The 19,470-nt window shown below is 42.9% G+C and overlaps 3 protein-coding genes across 7 annotated transcripts in view; 2 read left to right on the forward strand and 1 right to left on the reverse strand.

The window, feature by feature from the left end:
• polr3f (polymerase (RNA) III (DNA directed) polypeptide F) overlaps positions 1 to 797 on the forward strand; it is a 31,675-nt gene extending 30,878 nt beyond the window's left edge. The window contains exon 9 of the mRNA XM_063056408.1: positions 368 to 797. Coding sequence (XP_062912478.1) covers positions 368 to 445 — 78 coding nt within the window. The 3' untranslated portion in view covers positions 446 to 797. The remainder of the gene's footprint in view (positions 1 to 367) is intronic.
• A 211-nt stretch (positions 798 to 1,008) lies between these two features.
• Positions 1,009 to 15,993, reverse strand: LOC134350755 (tigger transposable element-derived protein 1-like). 5 transcript variants are annotated; one of them, XM_063056402.1, is made up of 6 exons: positions 15,892 to 15,993; positions 10,525 to 10,605; positions 10,206 to 10,314; positions 7,760 to 7,875; positions 4,156 to 5,862; positions 1,009 to 2,804 (listed from the first exon to the last, which is right to left on the reverse strand). In XM_063056402.1, exons 4-5 carry the CDS (start codon positions 7,760 to 7,762, stop codon positions 4,192 to 4,194), a joined length of 1,674 nt encoding a protein of 557 aa, XP_062912472.1. In that variant the 5' UTR covers positions 7,763 to 7,875; positions 10,206 to 10,314; positions 10,525 to 10,605; positions 15,892 to 15,993; the 3' UTR covers positions 1,009 to 2,804; positions 4,156 to 4,191. The 5 variants fall into 5 exon arrangements, with proteins under 5 accessions (XP_062912472.1, XP_062912473.1, XP_062912475.1 ...); XM_063056403.1 differs by lacking the exon at positions 10,525 to 10,605; XM_063056405.1 differs by lacking the exon at positions 7,760 to 7,875.
• An 87-nt stretch (positions 15,994 to 16,080) lies between these two features.
• Positions 16,081 to 19,470, forward strand: part of LOC134350180 (uncharacterized protein C6orf118-like) — a 61,652-nt gene continuing 58,262 nt past the window's right edge. The window contains exon 1 of the mRNA XM_063055151.1: positions 16,081 to 16,167. The gene's annotated coding sequence lies outside the window, so the exon portion shown is untranslated. The remainder of the gene's footprint in view (positions 16,168 to 19,470) is intronic.

Here is a 19,470-nt window from a genome sequence, read left to right on the forward strand (position 1 = left end):
AGTCCTCCACCTCAAATAGTGAGGTCAGAATTTATTGCTCTGTATTTAAATTTTGTTTACAGCAGGAAGAAATATGTGCAAATGGTAATTCCCAAAATACATTGCCGGAATTTTGCAAATGTCATCTCACTAGATCCACTTCCTTCCTATTTACCCAGAAAGATGTAAATATTTTACAAGTAAATCTGTTCGGCACTGCAAAAGTTGTGCATAACCTGTAAAGATGCCGAGTAAACCGTTATGAAGCTGGGGTCCCCTTCAAAATGACTCTGACCCCTCTGGTGATCTGTTGCTTCTACATATCGGTATATTCTCTCTCTTATTCAGTTTCAGACAGGAGCTCAGTTCCTCTTAATGTTTCTTCCAGGTATTTGACGATTGTCATGAAGGCGGGGACATCTCTCCTGCGACTTGTCTATACATGACAGAGTGGCTGGAATTTTAACCAACATTGTAATAAAAAGAACATTAAAAAACAATGTCAATAGAACTTGGACGACGGACCATGTAGATTTATGAGAGGATTTGTATCAAGTCCATGGCACTGAAGCAGCTCATTCAGGCCAATTGGTTTATGCTCTGTGAGCCACCTTTCAACTTCTCCAGCAGACACATCTTCCAATCTCTTAACTGATAATCTTGCTAACCATTATATGTATTGGAACCAAGTCAAGAGTTCTGCGGGGGACAGATGTGCAGGCAAACGTGAGAAAACACCACAGAAAAGTACTTAAATCTGTTTTTTTTTGTTTTTACGCCTACATTTCTTTATCATCTACACAATTCTTGATTCAACAGTTTACTTGTAAAAAAAAAAGTCATGAAAATTTAATAAAATGTTTACTGTTTCGAAGTATGTAATTGTTTTTAAGACCACAACAATTTACGTTTGCTAGAGCATCTTTAAAGTAAAGGTACTAAGTTTTGATGGCTCACAGGAACACTGTCGGCCAAAATGGTACTGGGCCAATATGAGAGGCTACGGCAAAGAATTTCATTGTGTTAAGAGAGGAGGGTTTTAGAATACAAAGTCTGATCCATTGTGTCAATACTGAAGGTCTAGCTGTCAATATTGAGAAAAGGAAAATCTGAAATGCAGAAGTAGCCAAAATTGACTGGAAGAATGCAGAGCCGCATGTCACCAAAAACAGGCTATTAAGCCAAAACACTATGTGTCATTATTTATTCTGTACAAGACCAAGATGTGGCTTCAGAACACATGCCAAACACTAATCCTTATACATCCTGTTCATCGGCAGGTAGGGTTTGCGAATGTTGTTAGTTAAATTAGAGAAGAATTTGTAACTGGAATAAAAGGACCACGCTGCAAGAAGTTAATAGTCCCCATGATCATTCTATAAATTAGAACTGATATTTTGTTGCTGTTAAGCTGTTATTGTGAAAAACTTATCTAGTGATGGTTTAGACTTTAGAATGTACATTATTGGTTTCTAACAAACTTTTAATTGCAGTTTAAGTCCGTCTGCATTTTCTCCCCACCGACCTTACCTCTCAATCATTTGTGATTTCTGCCCATGAAGCAAAGATGAAGGCTACTATTACTAGTGACAATTATGCTGAATTTATAGAAATCTTTGATATTGCAAAATCATTTTAAGTATCCAACTTTTGGAACAGGCACTAAAGCAGAACCAGCTTACCTTATTAATTATTTTTAAAAACATTTTATAAGAAGCAAGATGCTGCAGTGTAGAGCAGATAACCTGATAACATTGAGAATATGGATGGCAGCTTAGACCATGAAAGGCCTGTTTCAGAGTTATCACATGTACATGTAAATCGAAACACGGTAAAGTGTGTCCTTTGCACTAACGACCAACACAGCCGAGGAGGTGCCATGGGCAGCCCACAAATATCACCATACATTTCAACACCAACATAACATCACCACCGTGCTTGGCAGAAATACACAGAACACATCAAGCAACAAAAGAAAGACATGCCCTGTTCCTCCCTCTCACCAACGTACATATTTGCTGTAATAATTTCTTATCCCTGCTAGGGACAGAAATATGTCTACAATGTTATTGATCTGGGAGACTATAATGAGTGCAGAATGTGGGAAACAAACCATAGATATTTGTATGTATATATAACATGCTCTGAAGGTTGCCAAAGTGTCAGCTGAATGATTTGCACCTCTATATTACCTTAAACAGCAGACGTCCATTATTCAATGCTTATTATGGGGCGGCACAAGTACAGCACTTTCTTTGCAGTCCGAGCTGTAAGATCGGGGTTCAATTCGCACCACTGTACATTCTCTCCATGACTGAGTGGGTTTCCTCCCATTTTTCCAAGACATATGGTTAGGGATAGTGAGCTATGGGGATGCCGGAAACATAGCATCTCTTGCAGGCTCTTTAGCACATTTCTCGCTGATTTGATTGATAAACGACTGTGTTTCGATGTACATGTGACAAAGTTACTCTTTAAGTTTATACTTGGATAACATAATCAGTTATCATTATGTGCAAGTCCTCATCAACATAGTGCTATCAACCCTGGCTTATTTTTGCTCTTCCCAAAATACAGATTCTCTTTGTTTATGATCAAAAGAAAGATCTGCCAGTATACAGGTCAAACCAATTTTTATTTCGTTAAGTGGTTTAGCCATAAATATTGCATTAAAAACAGAATTACAGCTGGTTGGGCAGCTTCTGTGGAAAGAGAAACACTATCAACGTGATAGCTCCAAGACACTTCGTTGCAAATGAAGAAGAGTACTGGACCCGAAATCTGAATTAACTCTGACAGCTTTTAGCAAGTTGTCGCCATACTCTCTGTAAACCAAAAGGACATAAATATAGGAATCAATAAATCCATTGTCATTTGGGCAAATGAGATTTATCATTAATATAGTACTTATTACCTTTTAAATAAAAGGATCTGCAGCTATTTAAATCTGACCACTTCAGAGGGGATATCAAACAGACATGTGAATGGGGTTGAGAGGAATAATAAATCAGTCATGATGGAATGGGAGAACAGACTTTAAGGGCTGAATTGCCCAACCATGTTTCTACGTCTTTTGTTATTAATGTGTTCAATGATTATGGAATGGGAAAGCATACTTGTGCTGGCCCCACTACTCACCCCCTGTTTGTGACATCAATCTCAGTGATAATCATCAGAAAATCTCCCTGCTCCTCAGCAGATTAATTTCACAGATCAACATGGGGTGTATTATCACACACTTTCCATGTTGTGGACTTGTGGAGGACAGCTCTTGTTTGAGCTGAATAGCCTTTTTCTGTGACTTCTATATAGAGATCTGAATTCTTCCATTTCTGGCCACTTCTGTATCTCAGAGAAATGTGGAATAAGATGTACTACTTGGATTAGTCTAGAACCTTGTGAGGAGTTTTACATGAACCAAAACATAAAAAAGGCAGAGGAGTTAAACAGGTATTTTGTAGACACTACAGCAGAAGCTGGTATCCCATTAATGCCAAAAAATACATTCGATGGAATTAATATAGCTGGATGAGATGGTGTCCATCACTAAGGATCCCTACCACCAGAATGTACCCTTTTCTCTCTGTTACCATCAGGAAGGCGGTCCAGAAGCCTGAAGGCACGCACTCAGTGATTCAGGAACAGCTTCTTCCCCTCTACCATGTGATTTCTAAATGGACTTTGAACCCATGAACACGACCTCACTACCTTTTTATATCTGATTTTTTGCACTACTTATTTTAACAACTATTTAATAGACATATGTGTAGTCAATGTAATTAAGTGTTTTTCTCTATATTTATTTATCATGTATTTCATTGTACTGCTGTTGTAAAGTTAGCACATTTCGCAACATAAGCTGGTGATATTAAACCTGATTCTGATAACTTCAGCGAGAATGGATGCATTAATTACAATCTTTCAGCAATCCTTAGATTCTGAAGAGATACACTATATTGTTCTTCAAAACCCATCCATAAAGTGAACTCTTTTCTTCCCCCCACTGAATCCCAAGTTATAAGTGGGTGCGTTCTACAGGATTTTTTTCTCAGCAGAAGTAATAGCAACACACAAATATAGGCAGACATTTTTAAATACATAGTAAATAGAGGTAAGATAATTTAAGAATATTACTTGCAATAAATGATAGTGGTGCACAAAAACACAAGTACTAACCAGAGACGTTGTGGAGTGTTGCGTGGTGGAACAGAGTTAGGGAGAGGGAGGCTCTGATTTTAAGACAAGGAACGCATCAAGAGTTGATTGTTGTTTGCGACGTACTTTTTCCTTGTACATTTCCCTGTAACAGCTCATAGCGTCTTGCAGTAAGCGGCCAACCCTTAGACTACGTTCTCGGTTTGGGTCGTTCACACTAAGGATATGCACAACCTGATCAATGTACGATAAGGCATCCGAAAGATGGTTTGTCATTATTTGAAGAGGAGCTGGTGGTGTTTCTATCATATCAATTTCTTGTGAAGCCTGCTCTTGCTCCAACAACATGAGATCTTCATCTGACAAATAATCTTCATACGAATCCAAGAGGTGAATCACATCTCCTTCGACAACATCTTCAAATCCGGCCTCATTTGCTAGTTCTACTATGTCTCTGGTAACCTTTTCTGCTGATTCTGCTGGTGGAAAGCCACTAAAGTTGTTGATGCACTCCGGCCAAATGTTTTTCCAGGCACCATTCATTGTAGAAACTTTCACTTCATCCCATGACTCAGCTATGTTATCTATTGCATTCATAATGTTAAAGCTTTTCCAAAATTCTCGAACTGTTGGCTTACCTTCTTCATCAGTTGCATAAGTCAATTGCTTAAAAGTTTTTCTTAAATAATATCTTTTGAAAGTTGCAATTACACCTTGATCCATTGGTTGTAATAAGGCTGCTGTGTTGAGGGACAAGTACTCAACTCGCACATTATTAGAAAGATCATTTAAATTCAGTGGGTGGCTAGGAGTGTTATCCAAAATGAGCAGTGCTTTGTTGGAAAGATGATGTTTGGCACAGTACTTTTCTACAGCTGGACAGAAATAGTTGATAAACCAGTCATGAAAAATAGTCACAGTCATCCAGGCTTTGCTGTTTGAGTGCCAAATCACTGGTAGGTTAGGTTTTGCATAACCCTTGAGAGCTCTGGGATTCTCACAGCTGTACACTAGAAGGGGCTTTAACTTAAAATCACCAGCAGCATTGCCTCCTACGAGTAGCGTCAGGCGATCATTGGAAGCTTTAAAGCCCGGGATGGCCTTCTCTTCTTTTGAAATATATGTTCTGTCAGGCATGCGTTTCCAGAAAAGACCCATTTCGCCTACATTAAATACCTGTTCTGGCATGTAAGCTCCTTCATCAATTACCTTCTTCAGTTCACTCGGATAATTTATTGCAGTACTGGCAACAGCATTATGCACTTTATGCAAGTTGAATCGCTTTTGAAACATGTCAAACCACCCTTTACTTGCCAAGAAAGGTTTTCCTTGTGCACCGCTGCCCTCTTCTTTCAAAAGTTCATCATAGAGGCTCTTGGCCTTAGCTTGAATAACATTTGTACTTAATGGCACATTATCCTGCGTCTGGTCTTTTATCCACATGCTCAGGAGTCTTTCCATATTAAGCATCACTTTGCTATGGTGAAAGTAGAGTGTTTGAGCGTTTAATGGTGCAGCAATTTGAACACTTGTCTTAATTTCATCTCTGCTGTCTCTTATCGTTGCCACTTCAGATGTGGCTAGCCCCAAAGTTTTAGCAATTGTACTAAGTTTTTCTCCGGCATCAAACCTTCGTAAAATATCGAGTTCTATATCCAGTGAAATTGCTTTACGTGGTTGTTTAGGTTTACAACTTGCACTTGAACTTGTTAGCCTTTTTCCGGACATCTTGAGGGTAAATAAAATGAGAAAGTCTTGAAAATAAACTGCTAGGAGAAAAAAAACTAAACCTGTTGTACTAACTGAATTCAACTGAAATCGCCACGTTTTCTGCACATGCATCAAGAAACATGAACTGAATTTCTGAAAGAATTTGTCACTTTTTCATAATGTTGTGCCTATTTATTTACATAAGAGTGATTTTTTTTATTCTGTACCTCGGATTATTTGGTAGTGATTTGTGAATTCAGCAAGGGCAAGTTTCTGCTACCCAAACTGCGGTAATGGCAGGTTCATTATATCAAAGGATTGGAAGACTGTAAAAATTATAACATGATTCAAAAAGGATGGAATATAAAAGGTGGTGATTTCAGGCCAGTTAACTTGATGTTAGAAAAGCACTGGCATCAATTATTATGGAAATTATAACAATAACATTAGGAAGATCAAAAGATTCAAAAAGGGAAGTTATTGACATTGGTTTGTAGAGTAATGAACGATGGACTGATGGAACTGCTTTGCTTGGAAGTGGCATAGACTCAGCTCGGCAGGAATGTCTCCTCCTGTATTGTATTAAGTGGTAACCTGAGCAAACATGGCTTCATGAATGTGAAATCATGTCTGACAAGTTCATGGAAACTGCAGTGTGGCAGACAGGAAAGCTGTACAAGACTGACCAACACATCGCTAACACCAGCCAACCTGCTACCAAGGAAAGCTGCTGGAAAGAGGCCAGCAACATAATGAAGGATCCACCCGCCCTGCTCAAGGAACATCCTCCCACCCACTCCCATCGGGGAGGAGGCTACCTAGCATCCATGCCAGGGCCACCAGACTCAAAAACAGTTACTTTCCCCAAGCAGCAACACCTCCACCCAGCAACCCACCCCATCACACCTCCCACCAACACTACTTCATCAGTTTCTTTCAGGGCTACCCTATGTACAGACACTCCTGTACCTAGTGTCACTTTATGGACATACAATCTGTGTATATAAGCTATCTTATGTGTTTTTATTGTGTTCTTTATCATATTTAGATTTTTTTTTGCTGCATCGGCTCCTGAGTAACAATTATTTCTTTCTCCTTGACACTTGTGTACTGGAAATGACATTAAAATATCTTGAATCTTGAAGAAAAATGAGTCCAGAGTGGATCAAAGGGAACCTCGGCTTCTGTACCTTCAAGATATCCTGGATCCTTGACTTTCTCATCGGAAGTCCACAGTCCGTCCAGGTTGGAAATAATATCTCCTCCATGTTGACAATCAATACAGGCGCACCTGAAGGAAGTGCACTCAGCCCTCTCTTCTACTCTCTCTACAGTTACCACTGCGTGGTTAGACACAGCTCATACACCATCTATAAATTCGTTGTGACACGACTGCTGTTGGCAGAATCTCAGACGGTGATGAGGTGGTGTACGGGACTGAGGTAGATCAGCTTGTTGAGTGGTGTCATAACAATAACACTTGCACTCAGCATCAGTAAGACCAAGGTATTGGTTGCGGACTTCACTAAGGGGAAGTTGGGAGAACACAGATCAGTCCTCATTGAGGAGTCGGCAGTGGAAAGGGTCAGCAGTTTCAAGTTCCTGGGTTTTAACATCTCTCAGATATATTCTGGGCCCAACATATTGATGCATGACAGCAGCTATATTTCATTAGGAGGTTGAAAAAGTTTGGTACATCACCAAAGACTAATAGATTTCTAGAGATGCACTGCGGAGAGGATGCTATTTGCAGCACCGTCTGGTATGGAGTTGCCAAAGCACAGGATTGGAAAGAGCTGCAGGGCATTGTAAACTCAGTAATTCCATCGTGGGCATACGCCACTCCACAACCGAGGATATCCTCAAAACGCGGTGCCTTAAGGAGATGGCATCCATCATCATTAAAGGTTCTCACCATCAAGGACAGTCCCTCTTCTCATTCATTGCTGCCTTCATGGGTGAGGTACAGGAGCCCGAAGGAACATTCAATAATGTTTCAGGATCAGCTTCCTCCCTTCTGCCATCAGATTTCTGAATGGACCAGAAACACTACCTCACTTTTTGCACTATTTAAAACATATCTTTCTTGTTGTAACATAGTAGTTTTTATATGACCATAAGACATAGGAACAGAATCGAGACACCTGACCCATTGGGTCTGCTCTGCCATTTCATCATGGCTGACTCATTTCCCTCTCAACTCCAATCTACTCTCTTCTCCCTGTAACCTTCTGTGTCCTGACTAATCAGAAACCTATCAACCTCTGCCTTACATGCACTCAGTGACCTGGCCTCCACAGATTCACCGACCTCTGGCTGAAATAATTCTTCCTCATCTCTGTTCTAAATGGATGTCCCTCTGTTTTGAGGCTATGCCCTCCTAGACTCCCGCACCATATGAAACATCCTCTTCACATCCACTCTATCTAGTCCTTTTGAGAGGTTTCAATGAGATCTCCCCACATTTTTCTGAATTTCAGCAAGTACAGGCCCAGAGCCTTAAATCGCTGCTCATAAGATAACCCTTTCATTTCCGGAATCATTCTCGTGAATCTTTGAACCGTCTCCAAAACCAGCACATCCTTTCTTAGATAAGGGGCCCAAAACTGCTCACAATAGTCCAAGTGAGGCCCCACCAGTGCCTTATACAGCCTCAGCATCACCTTCTTACTTTTACATTCTAGTCCTCTCGAAACGAATGCTAACACTACATTCACTTTCTTTACCACCAATTCAACCTTTGGGGAATCCTGCACAAGGGCTTCCAAATCTCTTTGCACCTCAGATTTTTGAATTTTCTCCGTTCAGAAAATAGTCTATGCTTTTATTCCTTCTGACCAAAGTACATCACCATACACTTCTGCAAACTCTCTGCTTCCCCAGTACTACCTACCCCTCCACATATCTTTATATTGTCCCCAAACTTGGCCACAAAAACATCAACTTCATCATAAAATTGTTGACATACAATGTAAAGATTAGCAGTTGCAACACAGACTCCTGTGGAACACCACTTGTCACCAGCAGCCAATCTGAAAAGGATCCCTTTATTCCCTCTCTTTGCCTCCTGCCAATCAGCCACTGCTTTATCCATGCCAGAACTGCACTGTACTCCTGCTGTAAAACAAATTTCATGTCATATGTCAGTGGTAATAAGCCTGATTCTGATTCAGTACGTGCAACATAACTGGAGTTTCTAAAGATGTTCATATAAGGTGCCATATAAAAGATTACTTTTCAAGATACAAGCTCGAGGGATCCGAGGTACGATGTTAGCATGGAGAGAGGACTGGCTATCTGGCTGAAAGCAGTATATGGGAATAAGGGGGCTAATTTATAGTACTTCTCAAACTGTAGCTGTTGAAATACACTCAGTGGCTACTTTATCAGGTACGCCTGCTTGTTAATGCAAATATATAAACAGCCAATCAGGTAGCAGCAACTCAATGCATTAAAGCATGCAGACACGGTCAGGAGGTTCAGTTGTTGTTCAGGCCAAACTTCAGCATGGGGAAGAAATCTGATCTAAGTGACTTTGACCGTGGAGTGATTGTTGATGCCAGACAGGGTTGTTTGAGCATCTCCAAAACTCCTGGGGCTTTTTACTCACAAGTCTCTGGAGTTTACAGAGAATGGTGTGAAAACCAAAAAAACATCCAGCGAGCGGCAGTTTTGTGGATGAAAATGCCTTCATGAGAGCTCAGAGGAGAATGGCCAGACTGGTTCAAGCTGACAGAAAGGTGACAGTAACTCAAATAAGCACATGCTACAACAGCGGTATACAGAAGAGCATCTCTGAACGTGCAACATGTTGAACCTTGATGTGGATGAGCTACAGAAGCAGAAGAGCATGCAGTGTTCCACTCCTGTCAGCTAAGAGCAGGGAACTGAGACTGTAGCAGGCTCAGGCTCAGGCTCATCAAAACCTGACAGCTGAAGACTGGAACAACATTGCCTGGTCTGACAAATCTTGATTTCTGCTGCGACATGCCACAAAGAACTCAGGCTGTTCTGGGGCAAAGGTGGGTCCCACCCAGTACTGGAAAGGTGTACCCAATGAAGGGGCCACTGAGTGTATACTGATGATTTAAAGGAAGTGCATACACTGTAGACCAATATCTGGATTATAAGAAGTAGTGAGAAAGCAAATTGTGATGATTATAAACAATTTACACAGAGAAATATGCAAATTAAATCTGTGGAGACCACGGCAGCACAGCAGTTAGCACGACATCATAGCAGTTCGGGTGTTCCAGAGTTCAATTCCAGCGCCGTCTGTCAGGAGTTTGTACGTTCTCCCTGGGAACCACTCGGGTTTCCTCCGAGTGCTCTGGTTTTTTCCCCAGAGTCCAAGGACATACCTGTTAGCAGGTTAGTTGGTGATTGTAAATTGCCCTGTGATCAGGCTAGTCGGGGGTCGCTGGACGTTGTGGCTCTTTGGGCCGGAAGAGCCTGTTCTGTGCTGTCTCTCTAAACAAAAAACAAACAAAAAAAAAATGTAGGGTTACTAATTTAGGAAGAAAGAGCAATAAAACCATATTACACGTGTGTTTCGGCCTTTTGGGTAACAGAATTTCACCTTTTACAGAATTCATGAATAACTACACAAAATTTTGAGATGCAGTATAAAATTCGCTCTTCAGAGTTCAGATAAAAATAGTAAATTAATTTTTAACTCACATTTCCTGACGCAGGTGACACAGCTTTGCATGACGAAATATGGGCCATTCTTAGGATCCCCTGCCAGAACATGGGGGTCACCTGTATTTGAAAAGAAGATCGGCTACAGCACAAACAGGTCTGGGGTACTCAAATACCTGAGACAGAGAAAGCTGCAGCATAGGCACAGCCAGGTAATCAGGAAGGTGAACACAATGCTGGCTATTATTTCAGGAGAGTTCAAATATAAAAGTAGTGAGTCTCACAAGAACTTCACAAGGGACTACAAGACCTCACCTTGAGTACTGTGTACAGGTTGGCACCCTATTCAAGAGGGGTATACCATCATTTGAAGCATTCAGGAGATGGTTTCATGGATAGAGGGACTGTCTTAGGAGGGAAAGTTGGACAGGTTGGGTTTGTACTTAATGGCATTTATAAGAACGAGAGGTATTCTTACTGAAACTCGTAAGGTTCTTAGGGAGATATATAAAGTAAAACATGGGATTAGATAGTACAATGCCTGGCTTAGCAAGCACCTATTCAATATAGCGATTAGAATGAATTTCTCTGGTGAGTTTTGATTCTTTGTCTTTGAAAACTCTGGACCAAAGAATTCCTAATGAACATTGATTTCTCTGTCTTCTGATAATTTCTCCCCCCTCCACCTTCTCTCTCTTTTTCAATTCCCCATTACAGCTCCCCGCCCCCCCCTTACCCATTCTCTTCTCCTCACCTGCCTCTGATGCCCCTCCTCCTTCCCTTTCTCCCGTGGTCCACTCTCTTCTCCTATCAGGTTCCTTCTTCTTCAGCCTTTTCCACCTATCACCACCCAGCTTCTCCCTCATCTGACTTCATCTATCACCTGTCAGCTTGTGCTCCTTCCTCTCCCCCCACCTCCATATTTTAGCTTCTCCTCCCTTCATTTCTCATCCCGACTATTTTTTCCCTTCTATAGGTGCTGCCTGACCTGCCGAGCTCCTGCAGTATTGTGTGCGTTGCTCTGGATTTCCAGCAGCTGCAGAATCTCCTGTGTTTATTCCATATGGTCTCCCCCTGTTGCTATTTGTTATGGGAATAGGAATAGGCAACTGAGCTCAGCATCTTGTCCTTTCATCTTCGAACACTGGGAAAAGGGGACAAGGGTTCCTGGAAACTGGGTCCAGTGCACTCTGTTATCATCTGGAATGCCTCAGCATCTGCACTTTCAAACAAGCACCAAATTCTGCTTTCCTCCTAGTTACCAGTGTTCTCTCTCTCAGATGCTTCATTCAAATCCTGAGCCTCAATCCCCTGAGGTAACAAACACCAGATTCTGCTGGAAGATTATTAACGTAATGAAAGATGCACTTTGGTCTTCCAATAGGAGATGTCTGTCAGTGAAAACTGCTGATTTGCGCTGCTGCACTACAAACGGTGGTGGTAGTGTGTTCGGCCCAGTACATCATGGCTAAAGCCCTCTCAACTCCTGAGCTCATCTACATGATGTGCTGTTGTAGGAAAGCAGCATGCATCATCAGAGATCCCTATCACCCAGGCCATGCTCTCTTCTCATGCCTGCCAACAGGTTGAAGGTACAAGAGCCTCAGGACCCACATCACCAGGTTCAAGAACAGTTACTGCCCCTCAACCATCAGGCTCCTGAACAAAAGGGGATAACTACACTCACTTGCCCATCCATTGAGACGTTCCCACAACCAATGACCTCACTTTACAGCAAACAACAGGAATTCTGCAGATGCTGGAAATTCAAGCAACACACATAAAAGTTGCTGGTGAACGCAGCAGGCCAGGCAGCATCTCTAGGAAGAGGTCCTGACGAAGGGTCTCGGCCTGAAACGTCGACTGCACCTCTTCCTAGAGATGCTGCCTGGCCTGCTGCGTTCACCAGCAACTTTTATGTGTGTTACCTCACTTTACAGACTCAGTATCTCATTGTCATGTTCTCGTTTTTTATTGCTACTTATTTATATTTGCATTTGTAGTTTGGTGTCTTCTACACTGATCTTTCAATGATCCTGTTATAGTTACTATTCTATAGATTTGCTAAGTATGCCTGCAGGAAACATCTTGGTGAACGTCTTCTGCACCCTCTCCAAAGCCTCCATGCCCTTCCTTGTAATGAGGCAACCACAACTGCACACAGTACTCCAAATGTTGAATCAAACATCAGCCTATGTTTGATACAGCTCCATCATGACCGGACAACTGTTACATTCAACTGCCCAACCCACGAATGCAAGTATGCCGTAGGCTTTGCCACTCTATCTACCTATGCTATCATTTTCAGGGGGTGCATAAGTTACGGACACCTGTTCATACCAATGAGTTCTCATAAATACAGTATTAATAAAGTAAGAACTAGTCTTGAAAAAAATGTTTACATGTGACTTGTCAACAACAATCAGATACCATTGTTTCCTAAGAATAGAGGCACCGTTTTCAATACAGAATCAACTTAACAGAGCTACTCCAGAAAATGACATACAATAATCTCTAATGATACTTACATAGAATAGTACAGCACATTACAGGCCCTTCGGCCCACAATGTTGTGCCGACTCTCAAACCCTGCCTCCCATATGACCCCCCACCTTAAATTCCTCCATATACCTGACTAGTAGTCTCTTAAACTGCACTAGTGTATCTGCCTCCACCACTGACTCAGGCAGTGCATTCCACGCACCAACCACTCTCTGAGTAAAAAACCTTCCTCTAATATCCCCCTTGAACTTCCCACCCCTTACCTTAAAGCCATGTCCTCTTGTATTGAGCAGTGGTGCCCTGGGGAAGAGGTGCTGGCTATCCACTCTATCTATTCCTCTTATTATCTTGTACACCTCTATCATGTCTCCTCTCATCCTCCTTCTCTCCAAAGAGTAAAGCCCTAGCTCCCTTAATCTCTGATCATAATCCATACTCTCTAAACCAGGCAGCATCCTGGTAAATCTCCTCTGTAACCTTTCCAATGCTTCCACATCCTTCCTATAGCGAGGTGACCAGAACTGGACACAGTACTCCAAGTGTGGCCTAACCAGAGTTTTATAGAGCTGCATCATTACATTGCGACTCTTAAACTCCATCCCTCGACTTATGAAAGCTAACACCCCATAAGCTTTCTTAACTACCCTATCTACCTGTGAGGCAACTTTCAGGGATCTGCGGACATGTACCCCGAGATCCCTCTGCTCCTCCACACTACCAAGTATCCTGCCATTTACTTTGTATTCTGCCTTGGAGTTTGTCCTTCCAAAGTGTACCACCTCACACTTCTCCGGGTTGAACTCCATCTGCCACTTCTCAGTCCACTCCTGCATCCTATCAATGTCTCTCTGCAATCTTCGACAATCCTGTACACTATCTACAACACCACCAACGTTTGTGTCGTCTGCCAACTTGCCAACCCACCCCTCTACCCCAACATCCAGGTCGTTAATAAAAATCACGAAAAGTAGAGGTCCCAGAACAGATCCTTGTGGGACACCTCTAGTCACAATCCTCCAATCTGAATGTACTCCCTCCACCACCACCCTCTGCCTTCTGCAGGCAAGCCAATTCTGAATCCACCTGGCCAAACTTCCCTGGATCCCATGCCTTCTGACTTTCTGAATAAGCCTACCATGTGGAACCTTGTCAAATGCCTTACTAAAATCCATATAGATCACATCCACTGCACTACCCTCATCTATATGCCTGGTCACCTTCTCAAAGAACTCTATCAGGCTTGTTAGACACAATCTGCCCTTCACAAAGCCATGCTGACTGTCCCTGATCAGACCATGATTCTCTAACTGCCCATAGATCCTATCTCTAAGAATCTTTTCCAACAGCTTTCCCACCACAGACGTAAGGCTCAACGGTCTATAATTACCCGGACTATCCCTACTACCTTTTTTGAACAAGGGGACAACATTCGCCTCCCTCCAATCCTCTGGTACCATTCCTGTGGACAACGAGGACATAAAGATCCTAGCCAGAGGCTCAGCAATCTCTTCCCTCACCTCATGGAGCAGCCTGGGGACTATTCCGTCAGGCCCCGGGGACTTATCCGTCCTAATGTATTTTAACAACTCCAACACCTCCTCTCCCTTAATACTTGTGCAATGATACTCCACTAAATCAGACCAGTGTAAACCCTCTCCAAAACCAGACCAGTGCAAGCCTCCCCGACAGAGCTGTTTTGGAAAACGACATGCAATAATCTCTAATGATATTTGTGCAATGATACTCCACTAAGTGGTGTAACAGTCACTGATACTTCATTGAAACCACTCTTTGTGTGAAACGTTCTGATTCTGTAATGTAACCAGGCATGGGAGGACATAAATAACATAAATATCCATGTTAATTGGCCTTCATCAAGATCATTCCCTACGTTACTGAGGAGATATGGTTATCATATTAATTGGTATTGTGTATTTTGCAACTTAAGAATACAATTTGCTTATGGACACCCCTAAAATCATAACCTGTCCATAACCCGAAGATCCTGGTTGTTGGTGTGCACTCCATACATCCCTGAAAGTGGAGAATAGTACAGAAGTGAAAGGATAGTACAGAAGGTGTTTGCCATGCTTGCTTTCCTCAGTCTGGGCACTGGCTGTAAGAGTTGGGAAGTCACAAGTTGCAGCTGTACAAAACCAGGTAGGCAGCATTTGGACGCCAGATTAACAAGACATGGAGGCTTTGGAGGCAGAAAGAGTTCACCAGACTTTGTCTGGATTGGAAAGAATTAGCCAGAAGGACAAACTTATGATGTTTTCTTCGGAGTGTCAGAAGCTGAGGGAATAACCCGTAGAGGCTGCTAAAGTGATAAGAGGCACACATTAGGTAGATAATCAGAATCCTTTTCCCCCAAGATAGAAATGTCAATTACTAGGGAGCATGGGCTCATGGTGAGAGGGCGGCAAGTTTAAAGGGGATGCGTTGAGCAAGTTTTTTTTGAACATAGAGTGTGGTAGATATCAGGGGAAGTGGGCACAGCCCTCTCCACCCATGACATCTATCATTAAGGATTCCTACATCCAGGTTATGCCCTCTTCTAGTTGCCACTGTCAGGCAGGAGGCGGAGAATCCCGAAATTCCACACTGCCAGGTTCAGGAACAGCTACTTGACTGCAACCATCAGTTTCCTGAATCGACCCTAACTCAGCAACCCAACACCTCCCGCATTACCGTGGCCTTGTCTTCAACTCTTTCGCTCTAAGGTCTTATGTAAGTAGGTATATGGCAATAAAATTGGTGGAGAGACCATACTTATGTTGAAGAGGCGTTACAAGTAGGGAATGGAAGAATAGAGAGCAGGATGAATTGGCGTCATTAGTGTCGCTGGTCTGAAAGGCCAGATCCCATGAGAACATTGTACATATTTACACAACTACCCTTTACCTCAGCGCCGCTCACTCCCTCGCTCCCGTTAACACGAGAGACGCTCCATCACTTTGTCTCCAACACTCCGGCCTCCAGCTTACGTCACGTGATGGGGCCGAGGCCGACGGGGCGGAAGTGACGGACATCCCGAGGCGGACCCGGCTGCTCGTCGCCTAGCAACCGCGAAGCGCCGGCCTTGGAGGGAAGCAGGCGAAGTGACAGACAGCCGGGCAGAAGGGCCGGTCGGCGGGGCTTGGTCATCGGTCAGTACTGTACGTCCGCGCCGCCGCCCAGGTTAGCGCTCGGGCCTCGGAGCTGCCGTTAAAGGTGGGCTGGGGAACAGACTAAGAGCTTATTTCTCTGTGACTTTAAACTGACGGGCTTTCAGTCTGGGAAGCTGTGCACTGATAATTAATTGTATGTTGCAAATTGCTCCTTGTTTAGGAGGAGGGAATGATGTGATGTCAAACAGTCTCTGACAACCGGCCCTCACCTGTGGCTGAACTACTCAGCCTGACGGAACCGTTTCTACTGACGGGAGAAGGGGCAAAGGCGGGTTACCAGTCGCGTCGGGCAGCCGTGGCTGGCAGCTCACCTCGGAGAAGGAAAACGCAGATCTCAAACCTCCACTGCCTCGCTGCGCGGTAGTGTAGTGGTTAGCACAACGCTTTACAGTACTAGCGGCTGGGTTCAATTCCTGCCACTACCTGTTAGGAGTGGCCGCGCGGGTTTCCTCTGGGTGTCCCGGTTTCCTCCCACAGTCCAAAGACCGACCGGTCAGTCGGTTAGTTGATCAATGTCCCACAACTAGGCGAGGGTTAAATTGGGGATTGCTGGGCAGCACAGCTCAGTGGGCTGGAAGGGCCTATTCCACTCTGTATCTCAATAAATAAACAAGTACTCACTCATGGTGAAGGCTTCGGGAGGAAAAATCCAGGGCTGGAGACCCTAAGGCAGTCTAAAGTTGAGTTCAATACTATCGAGCAACTCCTGCAACGCCGCTGGTGACAAACTGCCTCTGCCGTTACTTAGGATTCATCAGCTGCTAGAGAGGGGGACCTTGCTGCGTGGACAACAGCTTCTCTCCATATCATACTGCCCTGTCTGTTGTGTATCACGCAGACGACTAGACACAAGATCCACCGTTGACTCCTGTTTGTCTGTCTGTATCTTGTTTTACGGCGGTTGGCATCCAGCTTAATGGTGCATTACTGCCACCCTCTGCTCCAGAATGTGCACTAGACATACATTCTAAATCCCTTCACCCAATCGCGCGCACACACACACATATATACAAACCTACACTTCACCCTGCCATCTTCGACCATCCTAGTATCCTATTCCTGTTTATTTGTCATATTCTATAAAAAACCCCTGTACCCCTTAAAAACGCTAAAAATACCCGGACTTGTGCTCTCTCACCCATGCCCAGCAACCCTTTGAATGTGAATTCCTGCATCCCCAACTCCCTTAATTTATTTCTCATCATCTCTCTCTGTATCCCATACTTCCTGCAACACAAAACTACATGTTCTACTGACTCCTCTTCCTGACATTCCTCACACAATCCTGTCTGGTGTTTCCCTATCATTTTCAATGTTTTGTTTAATGCACAATGCCCCAGCCTTAACCTAGTCCACACAATTTCCTCTCTTCTGTTTCCATTACCTACCCTAGTAACTGCAACACTCTTTTGTATTTGATATAAATGCCTCCCTTTCCCCTCCCTGTCCCATCTTTCTTGCCACATTCGGTTGACTTTTTCCCAGATTACACACTTAACCTCTGCTTTACTGATACTAATGTGCATTTCCACATTTTCTTTCTTTAACGCCCTCTTTGCCAACTCATCCACCCTCTCATTCCCTTTCACCCCTACATGTGCTGGAACCCATAGAAATTTTACCTGACCTCCCTGATTTGCAATTCTTGTAACTAACTGAAGGACTTCATAAAGTACATCTTGCCGACTGTTTGTGTGAAAAGACCTTAAACTTGCTAGAACTGAGGATGAATCTGAACATATCAATGCTTTGGCTTGTCTGGCTTTCTGCACCCATTGCAACGCAACCAACACTGCCAGCATCTCCACTGTAAACACCCCTAACTTATTAGATGTTCTTCTGCTGATTCCAATTTCTTTTGCTGGTATTACCACCCCAAACCCTGTCACTCCTGTTTCAGGTTCCTTCGCACCATCCGTATAAATGTGAGTATAATCACTATACTTTTCCATCACATGACAGTTAAATGCATTTACCAAATCTGTTTTATATCTTTCTTTCCTTTTTACCTCTAACAAATGCCAGTCTATGTCAGGCCATACAAGCTTCCATGGAGCTACAACCGGATAAACTACTGAAGGACTTATCCTCAGATCAAATACTCCACATTCTTTCGCGATATCATTCCCTACCCGACTAAAGGTATCCCTCTGAAACCTCCCATTTTCCCAGCACTCCTGCAACACTCCTTTAGTAGGGTGAGAATCATTGTGCCCCTGCAAGTTAGCCCAGTAGTTTGCCATCAGTTGCATCCTTCTTAGTTCCAAAGGCATTATTCCCATTTCTACCTGTAGGGCTGACACTGGTGACGTTTTAAAAGCCCCACTGCACACTCTCAAGGCCTGAGCCTGAATCACATCCAGTTTCCTTATAAGAGACCTAGCTGCTGATCTATATACTATATTTCCATAATCCAATACAGATCTCACTAAAGCCACATACATTCTCTTCAAAGCTGAACAACTTGCTCCCCATTCCCTACCAGTCAAACATCTCATCACATTTATTACTTTTTACATTTCTCCTCAACTTTCCTGATATGGTCTGCCCATGTTAATCATGAATCAAATATAACTCCCAGAAATTTAAATGATGCAACCCTTTCTAATTCAACCCCATACATTCTTAACTTCTTCCCTACCTCAACCCTTTTCCTGGTAAAAAATACAGTTTGAGTTTTATCTACTGAAAATCTACATCCCCAATCATAACCCCACTCCACCACTTCATCAATTGCTTCTTGTAGTTTCCTGATTATATGGTCCATGTTCCTGCCTCTTTTCCACAAGGCCCCATCATCCGCAAACAGTGACCTACCTATATCCACTGGTACCTTTGTGAAGACATCATTGATCATAATGATGAAAAGTAACGGGCTAATCACACTACCTTGAGGTGTGCCATTTTCCACTATGTACTGTTTTGATAATTCTGATCCAATCCGAACTTGAATTTTTCTACCAAACAAAAAATCTTTAATCCAATTAAAAACTCTCCCACCAACCCCCATCTTGTGCAGTTTAATTAATAATCCTTCCTTCCACATCATATCATAGGCTTTTCCAATGTCAAAGAACACTGCCACTACTGACACTCTATTTGCCTGGGCCTTCCTTATTTCAGTCTCTAACATAATCACTGAGTCCATGGAATTCCTTCCCTTTCTAAAACCACTCTGATAACTTGCCAGCATTCCCCTTTTCTCAAGCTCATATGATAACCTTTCTGTTATCATCCTTTCCATTATCTTACATATACTTGATATTAATGCAATTGGTTAGTGGGTTTTGACAGATCCTTGCCAGGCTTCCTT

The sequence above is a fragment of the Mobula hypostoma genome, chromosome 8, assembly GCF_963921235.1.
Source record: "Mobula hypostoma chromosome 8, sMobHyp1.1, whole genome shotgun sequence".
Classification (NCBI taxonomy): domain Eukaryota; kingdom Metazoa; phylum Chordata; class Chondrichthyes; order Myliobatiformes; family Myliobatidae; genus Mobula; species Mobula hypostoma.